Source organism: Monopterus albus, unplaced genomic scaffold, assembly GCF_001952655.1.
Source record: "Monopterus albus unplaced genomic scaffold, M_albus_1.0 scaffold143.1, whole genome shotgun sequence".
Lineage (NCBI taxonomy): Eukaryota > Metazoa > Chordata > Actinopteri > Synbranchiformes > Synbranchidae > Monopterus > Monopterus albus.
The window spans coordinates 1308440-1321593 of NW_018128023.1; the positions used below are offsets into that span (position 1 = coordinate 1308440).

The window sequence follows — 13154 nt, forward strand, 5'->3', positions numbered from 1 at the left end:
TGGAACAGTGTCGCCATCCGCTGGCGAACTGTAGGGACTGCAGGGTGGGGACAGAGGACAGGGCGGAAATACGGAAGAAAAACATAGTAGTAGGCCAATTTCTGCTCAAAGGCAACGTTATGATTCTTTGTTTTACTTTAAGCCAAGCGCTTTTTAAGAACGTTTGGTATAAGCATTATTTCTATGCCTACTAGTGAGGCTGAGAGTAGCTGCTGGCTTTATTGCTCCTCTCGTTTAGGACAGGCCTAACAAAGGAGCAGAGGGCGGAAGGTTCCCAGGTAGAAACAAAAGATTGTCAAAACGACCGTGAGTCGTGCACATTCCCGTCGGGGAGAATCCAATAAAGCTGATCATTTCCGCTGCACCTTTTGTCCAGAGCGCAGTCCCACAGAAAGAGAAGAAAAACAAATGGCAGCCATTCTGGAAACGGCCTAATTGTGTCCGCACGGCCATAAAGCCATTAAAAGTGGAATGCCAGACAGTATAGCAGAGCAGGCGTTTTATTGCGCTGTCTTTGGTCGAGTCTTTGAAGTTTGGGTCCATCTGCGTCCCCTAACGCGTCACAACAGCTCTCCAGGACTCAAGTCCGACCTACACTCTGACTACAATAAGCTACCCGTTTCTGTGCTGGCTTTACAGAGACCTCCATTACCTGCTGGATGTGACAGAGCTGCCCTGTTACTGATCGACCAGGATCGTAGCAGTCGTCATATTTCCTGCTTCTCCTGTTTTGGATATCTTTCCTTAAAGATTTGTTTTTCCCAACATGCAGAGACTTGAACTAGCCTTTCATATAGAAGCAGACTTGTTCAATAAAACCTTATAGTGTTTTTTAAGTGTTTCACCTTTTAAAACAAACTATTTTATTTTAAAATATCCGGGGAAATTGTAGGCCCCAATTCAACGCATTCTGTCACAATGGGGAAGTTCCTTCTGTTGATTGTGTTGACAGAGCTTTAGCCACAGCGGCCTTGTCCTGCCTCAGCTCAACACAAACATGTCGGCTGCATTATTTTGAGCCGTGGAGGCTCTGCACGTCTTTTTGTTCTGTGTCCTCTGCCTCGCAGCGCTTTGCACCCCATAAAAGGTTCTGTCCGAGATCCAGAAACACGCCACACACACACACACACACACACACACACACACACAAATATTCATCTATAGATGTTTGCATTAAATTGGTTTGTGTATGCGTGGGTGCGTGGGTGCAAATACAATTGCAGGAAAATATTTAGAAAGCTTGTGGATACATGTCCATTTGCAGTATCCTCAATTATCCAAATGTGTAGCAATGGGACTAAATAGTTGACGGCGATTTAAACCTCACGTGTTTTGCAGCAGCGATTCAAGAATCCCTTCGTTTCCATCAGGGCAAATGAAATAAGAATGTAGCGCCCATGCATTCGCAGATATAATTTGTTTTATTTAATAAATAAAGTACAAATTACATTTGTGAACCAAAAGTCAGACGGTCAGCAGACCGTGAGGTATTCAATAAGTACCCTACAATGTTTCCTTTAATTTGACTGTCACTAATAAACATGAGCTTTCAAAGTGTTACTCCCTGATATTCAGACACAGTTCAGCATCTAATGCAAGCAAATCTAATCGGAAGAAATTGGTTATTGTAGGTAGTTGAAAGACATAGGTAGTCAATCATGTAATATAGCTTCTAATGGATTTGAACTTAGTAAGATTTCCAGGAGGTTTTTGAGGTTTGTCAATATGATCAGTCCGTTTTTCTACGGTTCCAATGTTAGATTCACACTCATGGTCATCGCTTGTATTTCTAGCAATAAGGGAGAAACAGCAAAATTATTTTACAAACTATAAGTTCAGGTATTTCTGAGATGAACAACAAATATAGCTACAAACGAGAAAATACACACAACTAGAAACATCCACACACACAAACAAGCACAGGGACCAGGCCAACTAACACTTTAACGAAGTGTTAATTAAAATCAACATGAAAACGAAAATAAAAAAAACAGTGGGCACTGCTAACACTGTGCAATATAAAGGTAGTCGCATCAAACTGAAGCCCAACATGCTTTTTTTTAACAAGACAAACAAATCTAATAGCTTCCATTATATAGAACAATAAGACAGTGGAATTTAGAAGAAGGTCCAGCAGAGTTACGAACTTTCACACACAAAACTCGCTAAAAAGCCTAAAAACTGTTGATCTACGGTTCAGTCACTCATCTTTCGGTGCGCCGTCTTTATTAAACTTCTTCATCTTCATCCTGCGGTTCTGGAACCAGATTTTAACCTGTCTCTCGGTGAGGTTTAGCAGCCTCGCCACCTCGTACCTACGGTCCCTGGTCAGGTAGGTGTTAAAGAGGAATTCTTTCTCCAGCTCCAGGATCTGGTGCTTCGTGTACGGACAGCGCTTTTTTCTCGTGGCACTCGCGTGGAGCCAGTTGGACACTGGGTTATCTGGAAAGAAAAAAAAACATTGGTGTGAGGACCCGGTGCTGAGTGGCCAAATGTAACAACACACATTACTCATATTTGGGTCAGATCAACAAAAACCGATGTCATATTGTGATGAGGAGAAAATAGGCACACGTGTACACGCAGCTACAAACCCCCTGTGTAGATTTCTGACTGTCGTTCACTGCTCACCTTCACTTACAAGGCTACAAAATGGTAAATACTACAGCAATGGTAGTTGGGCCATTAAAAGTCCTCCATAAGGAAATGGAACGTGCAAAATGGCATCTGTTCAGACGCGCACACCACTCACTCACAACTGTGGTGTATAAAGAGTTTAAGTGTAAAGGACTCAGCAGTGACTTACTTGGGTCCAGGCCCGGTTTCTCTTCTCCCTCACCGCTCATGTCCGCCGTTTGGCCGGCCACTGAGTCCTTTTCCACCGGCGATGCCGTCGCCACCGTTCCGTTGGCGTAATCAGAGAGCAGCAGCGCTGTGTGGGAACCCGGCAACGCTTCCTCAGCTCGCGGTCCCAGACCCTCCGGTTTGATTCCGTAGTGTTGGGTCGTCGGTAATCCAGTCATGGGCAGGGAACCGGACATAGGTTCCAGCAGCCAGGACTGATAGCGGCCATCTGTATCTGCACCGACCGAGCTTTGGGGGTGCCCATAGTGGTGATGATAGAGAGAGGAGACGGTGCCTGGGAACTGAGCTGGGACGTGGCTCCATGACGGCCCGAACACCGGAGGTTTGGATGGGAAGGTGCAAGTCCCGAGTTCGCTGTGGTCGCTGATGGAGGAGGGCTGCCTGGAGTGCTGGAGCCCAGCACCGGAGGAGTATCTCGGTACAGAGAGCTCATCGCTCTCAGGCAGAATGAGGGAATCGACGTAGTAACTAGTCAGTGTTCCGGATGTCGACATGGCAGAAAAATTCTTTCACATTTACGCAGTCATAAAGCAGATACATGCAAAAGTAAAAACGCACACACACACACACCACACATACACATACACATGCAGTAAACCCAGCCTCACAAAATAACAATGTGGAGAAATCAAGTAGCAACTTGGCCCCACAGAGAACTCCAGTGGGCTCCTAGTGGGGAGACAGGCTGCTATGCCATTGGATAGGAGACACACGTGATCATCAAGGCTGAACAATAAAGGATAAATCAATCCTTTTGCTCATTAAATACTCACTGGCTTCTACTTTTAAAGCTAAGAATAATCCAGATTTGACTAAATGTGGTATTTGTAAGATGGCAAATGTGCAGTAAAATTCTTTTACAGTATTTCAGTCAGTTGCTGCTGTTAAAGTCCAAAATGATTGTTTTTGTAAGCCTTATTTTATGGGGTACCTTTATAGGACACGTATAAGCACCCTACCACCGCTCTCCAAAACATTTTAACCACTCTATTAAGAAAACCTAACATAAAGCTCAAACAAAGTCTGGGTCTGAAATCATGTTTGTACCAATAGTATTTTATATATTTTGTTCTATTTCGTCGCTTGTATCAGGTATGATCGCACATATATGGTCAGCTTCAAATATCAAACATAGCAGAGAAAACAAAGGTCGTAATCTGCCATTTAACATTTATCTATATAAAGATATAGGTCTACGTCGTAAAACATTTCCTAAATCTTATATTTTTCTACAATAAAAATGTAATTTAGACAAACATGTCAAACATCTAATAATCCATATTAAAGTATACACGCAATTTTCGACAAAATTGCGTGTATACGCACATTTCGAGTTGGAAAAGATTATTTCTTGAGAATGGAAAATATTTTATTTTGACATTTTCATCCTGGCCAACAGAATATAAGAAAGGGAGCATCAGTGTTTTATTTTTTTGAAGTCTTGTTAGTTCCACTTTAGACTATTATTAGTTTGGTTATAATTACGGTGTGAAACCACAAGTGTATATAAATAATAATAATACAAATTGTGTTATAAAACAATGTTTTACACACTAGTCAAAACTCTAAAATCTAGAGACACAACAATTAAATGGTCACAGTGGTGTAGCTACCGCAGTGTGCGAAATAATACGAACTCATTTCCAAAACCAAAATGATGATGCATCCCGTTGGCTCGTAGTTAAACCCTCCGTTTACCATTATATATACACGCCGTTATGATTTTAAATAGGCAAACCACTGCCGTTAGCATTTTCACTTTAATGCCTGCTAGCAGCCAGGGCTTCGGTGCAACGTTACGCTTTAAATAAGGCCAAACAATATTCCTAATGTGGCGTTTGTGGTTTCCTCCTTTTTAAAAGTGAACGCTGCACGGACTGGAAAGCACTTAAAATATAAGCTAAGCTGCATATGGACCAACAGTGGCATTAGGAAATGCAGTACGCTAAATAAATACTTAAAGAAACTGAAAGGAAGCTGTCCGTACGCCTTTATACTGAAAGAAACTATAGGCCTATAAATAAATGCAGACAGGTGAACTCCTATCATTGTAAAATATACAAATAGTGCAAAATACATTAAACCGAGAGATATTAGAGGCTACAAAAGGAAAAATAAGAAATAAATAACAGTAAATTCACACGTTAATAAGACTTTGTGTTTATTACTGTAAAACCTAAAGCTCAATGTGAATTTAGGAAAGTGGAGTGGCTGTGTGTCTAAAACATTACAGCCTAAACCTAAGCTCACCGTTGCAGAGCTACAAACCAGCAACCTTGAATTCTCACGCTGCTGGCTTTATTTATTAGGCCACCAGGATCTAAACGGAGAGCTTGGCCAACACCCACCATGGCCAGCACACCAATTCTCTCCACTCTGCTGATTCTATTGCAACCTGCATTGGGGCACAAAAGACATAAGGTGTCCATAAACAAGTATTCTGGTTGCAGGCTATCGCCTCACTGGTACTTTGGTGCACATTATTTGGCCAGCAGACATCAAACAAGCTGAGGCAGGGGAAAAGACTGGTTGTGCGCCTATTTGTGCTCTAAAAGTTAAAATAGATAAACACATCCAAAGCAGGAAAAGGCGCCACTATGCCAATGGCTCTCAGGCTGTAAACCTAAATCAGGGTGTTTTTTTCTCCCAGTTTACCGCAGGGGCTATTCACTTCTTTTGCCTCTGGAGATAACAGCCTGTCTGGCGGATCTAAATATCGCCATAAAGCCCTTCCCCTCCTTTTGTCTGAGCCACTATTGCGCAGCGGAAGCATCCGGTCTCATTGCCCACGGAGGTCGCTGTTGCCCCATTCACCTTCCCCTTCCCCTCCACTGCAGTGGTCGTAACCGAGGCCTTGTCTGGCGTGTCTGCGTCACTGCTACTCACGGAAAACACTCACGGCTTTACCCTTAAATCCCTGGTCCACGACGCATACTGCAGCTCAGCTTTGATCACGTTTACATTCAGCACACATGCCCGCTCGGGTTCATTCTGACGAGACAAACCAAGTGTAGTCATGTCAAAAGAAAACACAACAGGAGACAGGTTAAGGATATACACAACAGCCACCAATGCACCCCTCCCCGAGTTATAAGCCAGGCAGGTTTGCAAGATGCTTCCAAACCTCCTCTCCACAATTTTCAACAAATCCCATCATCTGTATGTTTCTGATTCGCTTTCCATTTGGTTGCGATGTATGTAACTGGGGCAATTAAGACAGTTTCATGTTGCAGAGATTGAAATGGACCCCAACAACATGAAACTACCTAAACCACTCGACAGTCGATCCGGGCCTGAAGTGAAAACACAGTCAGCCAAATTCATAATGCACCGTCGGTTCCGTCATCAAGTGTCCACAAAAGAGTACTCAGAAAGGATTGTACACACACTATGTAGTGAAGCCGCTGCAACAAAGCGCAAAAAGGACACATTCACAAAGATGAATGGACTTACCCAGGTCTCCAAATGCTAATCCTAGTATTTCCAAATTAAAGCAGGAGGTGTTTTATCCACAGTTGATCTGTATAGAACAGATTTCTAGCAGGGAGTCGGGCCTCCTCTCCGTCTGAAAGGCTCTCCCACGACTGAAGCTGCTCTTAGAGGAGAGGGAGAAACCTCATATAGCAGCCAGTCATAAAACTCTACAATAGCCGGCTGGGCATGCAGCTAAACGGCTTATAGCATAATATCTTAATTATTTCCGATGGCCATTACATTACCCCCTAGACACATTTCATAGCTGCTTTACAAAAAAAGCCCATGTTAATTGGGATTTTCAGTTTCACATCCTTGTCCTCCTTTTTACTTTGAAAAACATACGGCCACAGTAAAAAAATATAAAAAGCTAGTCCGCAATGCGAGCTGATAATTTATTATGCATTACACAAAACACAACGTCATATGTACATAAATATACAATAAAAACATTCCCTGTTCACTCTGCGCACCGTTTTCCTGTAAACGTCCTCAGCGTGAATAAAGATTCAGTTTATACATTTAGCTCATACACAGATTAGGTCTATATCAAGGTGGACTACATCTAATCATCTAATGGTCAGAGGTGAGTTCTTCTTCTCTTGGTCAGACGTGGGCATCACATTCCAAAGTGGGTTATACTGATTTTAGAAAATGTACGAAAACTGTATACAATGCAATTCCAATTAAAATAAAATCAGTCCTTATTTGATTCATTTTCGGAAGAGATTATATGTGGGGGGGGGAAAGGGGGACCTTCCAGGACACGACTGTTATTTAGATTGCATTGATTTAACTCCATTGACGACACTATCCAACCATATTGACAGAGGTGACAGAAACGGGTCGACAATACAAAAAACACACCAGAAAGCAATGAAACAGAACCAATAACGGTGAATATTCTTCCTTTTTATCAGTAGCTCACAGCGGGAGATGCATTAACATCAAGCGTGTCTGGAAATAAAAGAAAGTTGTACCCCACAACAATGAAATGAGTCACTATATGGACCTTTGTGTGGTGGCGTGGGGGCTGGAGATGGGGTGTAATTGATTTCACTCATTTTCCTCTATTTCAATATGATCACCTCCTTTATCACGAAAATCCGTAGTTGGACGTGAGCTCCCGGATCCTGTTTTCCCGTGTCATTTTCTTAAGTTTCATCCTGCGGTTCTGGAACCAGATTTTAACCTGTCTGTCCGTCAGGTGGACGCTTTTACTGATCTCTAGGCGGCGCTCTCGGGTCAGGTACATGTTGAAGAGGAATTCCTTCTCCAGCTCCAGTGTCTGGTGCTTGGTGTATGGACAGCGTTTCTTCCGGCCGCTTTTTGCCGTCAGCCAGTTGGCCGTGCTTTCACTTTTTGTGTCTCCTAAAGAAAATGGCAGATATACATGATTTGACGCATTGCAACACGAGGCGCTCTGGTGTGTATGTGTGTATGTGTGCGTGTGTTCGAGAGAAAAAAGAGAGCATCTGGATGTGTGTGTATTTATGTTTGAATTATGCATATATTAGAGAAACAACAGGGCGTGTCTTATGCGTAAAGTAGCCTATGTCTCCTTTGTTAGAATTACCTGAGTCGTAGATGACACGTGCTAAAAATCATTACAAAATTTTAGATAATACTGAATATAACATTTAGCATCAACAGTCCAGTGAAACATGTTATTTTTGTACCATAACAGGGGTAAGATTATAGAATTGACATTGTACATAACAGTATGTAGGCCTATACTAATGCCTATAGGCCTGTGTAGGCTTCTACATTTTACGCATGTGGTCCAACAATAAATACACTGTATCATATGTATCATATTGTAGATGACTTAAAAATTCCTTAATGTCATTTCACACTGTGGATTAGATCAGTAAAGCAAACCTAGCTTTACCCTATAGTCTTTTATCTCCCATCTCCTTTTGTCCTTTTTAATTAATTAATTTACATTTTGCGCATTATCTGTTTGGACGTATTGGTGCACAAACGCAGAATTTGAATGCATTTGCAACATAAAAACAATTCTTTATAAGTGCAATGTCTTCAGACCTTCGTCTTTACTCCTCACTGCAACCTGATCAGCAAAATTAAAGTTGACAGGGCGCCATGAAGAGGCGTCACTCTACCTACATGCAAGAAAAACAATGCAGAACCACACCTACGATTAACTGTGATTACCTTTAGCGGTCTTTGCTGATCTCTCTTTGTCCTGCTCGTCCGCCTCCTCAGCTGAGGAGACCTCTGTATCAGAGGACTCTCGCGCCTCCTCGGTTCCCGGTGCAGCGTGGGGCTGCTGGTCTGGTTTTCCCGAGGACACGGGCTCATCGGTGTTCCTCCCTTCCTGCGCCGTGGCTGGAGTCGAGGTTGGTGGTGTGTGGAAACGAGCAGGAGCAGTGGGGTGTAGGCCAAAATGAGAATGGGAAGGGTTCGGCTGGGGGCTGTTGGTGTTGTAAAGTTTATGAGAATGTGCGTGCGTCTGAGACAAGCGGAAGTAGCCCGGCACAGGCACTGAGCCCCCGCCGCCATCGGTGACTGTACAAGAACTCGACCCGAGGCCGGCTGTAGTTAACCTCGAATATGTAAGATCTTCCGCGGTGGAGGCTTTGGGGCACTTCGGCTGCTCATACAGACAGTAGGTGCTTTCTTCCTTAATGTTCTGAGGGAACGTGCAGGGCGCGACCTGGGGACCTACCGGGTGCTCTTGGTCCATTCGACATGACCTTTGCGCGTCCATCCACATCTCCATGCTGGACATGTATGTGCCTGGGGCGGAGACCATGTTTTGGGGACCCACCTCGGTCCGCTTACCCATACCTGGGAAGTATCCATAGTTATGTAGTCCGTAAGGCACTTCTGCGGTGCTGTGAGGTACGCACACCGCGCTCCCCGCGTAGTGACCTCCGCCACTGTCTGTGCGGCCACTGATCAGAGAATCCACTAAAAACGCATTTCCTGACGGGCTGTCCGAACATGACATTATTGTGGTGTATTTTAGCGGAGGGAGAAGATAACCTTTTCTGGCTGACATTTCTTGTGCAAAACATGCTGGATATGATTAGAGGCACCCCCACTCCACCGTGTGGACTGTAAAACCAATAGAAACGCTTGGAGATGGGCAGTCCCTCCCACTCTGATGCTACGTAGCAGCCGGAGCGACATCCATCATGGAGCTGAGGCAGAGAAAGGAGAGAGCAGAGCAATCAGTGTGTTTCCTAACCTCGCCTTTATGCACCACCATTAGCCTACATCGACCAAGGGGCGAGGTCCAACATGGTACAAAGTTTAAAAATATTTTTATAATAAAGTCTGAAATGCTTAAATGCATCCTGCCAACAACCACGCGGAACACGCCACAAATTACCAGATGATGTCCAAAGTACTGACTGCACCTTATCTACATGCAAGTCAAATGTTACACACAAACCTCATACAATAAATGCAATAGTTAGAAACGTCTGATTTATATAAACTCCAAAACTTTATTCCTGGAGGTTCAGACATAAAAGGAAACATCCAGACTCATTTTCGTTTCAGTCGCATTAAAACTACTAGTTTACACTAAGGACATATGGAGTTAAGGTGGCAAATCAAGTTTAAGCTGCTGAAACCCACCAACAAAGACATAAAACAACAAAGCCATGGGACTTGTAATGTAACGTGGTAATAAAGCGTTTTAACTGCGGGGAGAATTTGCCTTTGGCAGAGTGACTGGGCAAAAGAGCTGTTTTAAATAGTGCATCTCGAAACAGGCCGAGCTTTTCCGCAATAAGGTAACAAGACTAATGTTGCCTGGTGGTACAGTAATCCAACTTAACACTTAATTAACGCGCCAACTAGGCTACACTACTAGTAAGAACAGTTTTCCCCTTAAACTTTCATTTATTTCTCCACAGGTTGACGTTGTTTAACTGCGTTTTTGTACTGTATAAAATAAAATAGAGAATTTTTTAACCCTGCTGTTTGGAATGACTTTGAATTATATAAAATTCACTAGGATTTGCACAACTGTGTACGCAATAGTAAAGCAATTTCCTGTCAAGTAAAAGCAACGAAAACACTTCCACAAAAAATAAACAATTTAATATTATGACAAATGGTTGTATCCTTAAAATTCCTAATACTATAGGACATACAGTAATGTTCTGAGAGGAACCTCTGACTTTATTCAACCCTGTATTAGTCACAGTTTTCCCCGTAATTATAAATAAAACTTAAGTGCGTGACCTAGAATTTCACATCTTGCATTAAAGTATTACATTTATTTTTCATTTTAAGCATTTGAAATTAGGTCTGCTCTAGGAATCCGTATAAGCATCAAATAAAAAATTGCGCAAGTGTCCAAATTTGAATATGTGAACCTTCTAAAATGGTGTTATAAAGAAATAGTCAGTGTGCCATGACAGAGCAGACATAAACCTTTCACATACAAGTCATCTTGTCGGTCCAATTTTGAGCAATAAGGCTCACAATAAAACTCTTCTTCCATCTCGTAGTGTCCTTGGCCATGTGCAGTCTATTGCTCTCTCCAGGTGGAAGTTAATCTCGGCCGGCTTTGCCATTACCAGGCCCAGGTGGCTGCTATAGCCCACAGTTTGTTTGTAGCCCGATGTACCGCAATGAGGAAATTTGGGTGTAATTCAAACACTGAAACCACTTAGGTTTTCGACCGCTCCGTCACTGATACCGCATTTATGCACACACTCTTAGATTTTAGCGCGTCCACGGTGGACATTTGTCAAAGGCTGCTGCTGCTTAAAACGCATACATTTCAAAGAAATGGCTTGAAGCTGAGTCCAACCTATTTATGCATATCTGGATATGATATAACAACGTATTTTAAAAGCATAGTGCTATATTATAGAAATGTATCAACAAGCTACAGGGAAATTTGAAGGGTGTTTTAAAATCCGTAGGTCGACAGCGTCCCAAACATCACTACAGCGTTAGCCTACTATATACAGTCAATGGCTATAGGTCTGAAGCATGTGTACCTTTCCTCACAGTGGCCTTTTCCTTATGGGACAACCGAGTCCATAAGGAAACTGAATACATCAATTAATAATGTGCGCACAGTATTAAATTGCTTTGGTGTGCATAGTTCGTGGTGTTGTGCTGGCATCGGGGCCTGTCGATATCTTTGTGTTACAGTTATTAATTGTAGCTATTAAATCTTCATTTTCACAGTTGTCTAGCCATTATACCCTCAAAACCGTTTACTCTGACCACTGGCTTTGATCAGGCCCATATAATTATGGCCGAGGAGGCTGTTTGAGTCGCATCATGTTCGTCTCGAGTGCAGTTTATGAACAATAATGCGGAGTTGTATTACATCCAGCGGAAGCATTTATTTTTCACCAGAGACAAAGAGGAAAGAGATTCGGTCCTCACTCATTAAGGCCCAGAACAGGCATTCGAGCTGACACCAGATATCCTCCGAGCAAAGATCTATCTCATTGACAGGAAGGAAAAGTGGAGACGCGATTGCTGCTCTATCTCAGTCGAATCGTAGTTTCCTAATAAGAGCTTTTACGCACTTGGCACGTGCAGAGAGTGTGCATTGGAAGGATGCACATATTGTAAGGGCACAAAGGAATATGGCTGGTTCCCGATATTGAGCTTTTTCTCCCCTTTGAACACTTTTGAGTAGGTAAAACCTCCACGGCTTCTTTGAAGAGGAGGAAGACAAAGAACAATTAGCACACAAGTCAGCTGCATTAGCTCGAGAAGCATGTGAAATTTTAAATCATTTGTTTTATATTGAGCACACACTGCTCACTATTGTATCGTTAACACATTGTATCCATTGTTATCATTAAGGCAGACTTTCCCAGGTTAAATTAGAAAGCGTTGTAGATCTGTCCATGTACAACCCAGCCGTGCTATACTTGAAAGATTGAAAAGCCCGACCTCATTGAAGTGAATAGCACACGCAGCACGAAGGCTTGGCACAGTTGTGTTGCCTTATTAAGGACCCCAGTAAGACGTTCTCAACCGCTCGGACCAGTGAGCTCCACACAGAAACTGGAAGACTAATCCGTTCCTGTCTCAAGCGAGCAGGCCAGGCATGCAAGAGAATCGACGGGCTGAGCATGCAAAAGGATTATTCCTGCAGCAGAGCAACTTATTCAAGCTCGAGGCTGACAACAGCTTTTACCTGTTTGCATTCGAGGTAATCTTGGAGAGGAAAGGATCCTCGGCCATGACATTGGTCCCAATAGCGCCGCCCGGTGGTAGTGGCGAGTCTAATCCTGTGTAGAGGCTTTGCTACTGCACTTACTCGAGGTGGATAAACCATACGAGACGGAAAAGCCTCTCAAATGAAGTCAGTGCAGCCAACAAGCAAAGGCTTTCCTGTCCGTCCTCTCCCTGTGGTTGCTCTCGCTTCCTTGGTAATACAGTTAATAACCTTGGGTCTCAGACGGTTTATTGCACTACACTCCAATTGTACAAATGCTCTAGACTCTCAGACAGCTTTTATGGCCGCGTTGCTGCGGCAACGGGGAGGATGTCCCCTAATTAGGGACGGAATTCCAGCGCGTATTAAAGGATGCGCAAGGCAAGACTGGACTATGGCAGAGAGAGGCAACCATAAACTTCAGCCTCTCTCCCTGCGTTTATGGCCCTTTTGACTGTCATATATGAACGCCAATGCGCTGCGGCTAGCTCCCATAAACACAGTGATAACAGCTGCAAATATGGCGACCCTACAGCCAAAGGATAAGGCAGCTGCAGCAGCGTTTTCAAAGCCAATCACCCAAATGAAAGCTTGCACACACCGACTAAACGGAGAGGGGGATGGCGAGAAATGAGCAGAAAAC

General features: G+C 43.3%; 2 protein-coding genes across 2 annotated transcripts; both read right to left on the bottom strand.

Moving 5' to 3' along the window:
• Nucleotides 1-1505: 1505 nt before the first annotated feature.
• On the bottom strand, nucleotides 1506-3457 carry hoxa9a (homeobox A9a). The gene is made up of 2 exons (XM_020614203.1): nucleotides 2807-3457; nucleotides 1506-2442 (listed from the first exon to the last, which is right to left on the bottom strand). The coding sequence occupies exons 1-2, from the start codon at nucleotides 3357-3359 to the stop codon at nucleotides 2201-2203; spliced, it is 795 nt and encodes a 264-aa protein (XP_020469859.1). The 5' UTR covers nucleotides 3360-3457; the 3' UTR covers nucleotides 1506-2200.
• A 3310-nt stretch (nucleotides 3458-6767) lies between these two features.
• Nucleotides 6768-12566, bottom strand: hoxa10b (homeobox A10b). Its single transcript, XM_020614186.1, has 3 exons — nucleotides 12491-12566; nucleotides 8515-9506; nucleotides 6768-7710 (listed from the first exon to the last, which is right to left on the bottom strand). The coding sequence occupies exons 2-3, from the start codon at nucleotides 9362-9364 to the stop codon at nucleotides 7436-7438; spliced, it is 1125 nt and encodes a 374-aa protein (XP_020469842.1). The 5' UTR covers nucleotides 9365-9506; nucleotides 12491-12566; the 3' UTR covers nucleotides 6768-7435.
• Nucleotides 12567-13154: the final 588 nt, after the last annotated feature.

Excerpts from the sequence above, each read along its gene's own strand:
- hoxa10b (XM_020614186.1), bottom strand. The coding sequence starts at position 9,364 with ATGTCAGCCAGAAAAGGTTATCTTCTCCCTCCGCTAAAATACACCACA. Across the intron at positions 7,711-8,514 it reads ATCAGCAAAGACCGCTAAAG|GAGACACAAAAAGTGAAAGC; the intron begins GTAATCACAGTT and ends CATTTTCTTTAG.
- hoxa9a (XM_020614203.1), bottom strand. The coding sequence starts at position 3,359 with ATGTCGACATCCGGAACACTGACTAGTTACTACGTCGATTCCCTCATT. Across the intron at positions 2,443-2,806 it reads GAAACCGGGCCTGGACCCAA|ATAACCCAGTGTCCAACTGG; the intron begins GTAAGTCACTGC and ends TTTTCTTTCCAG.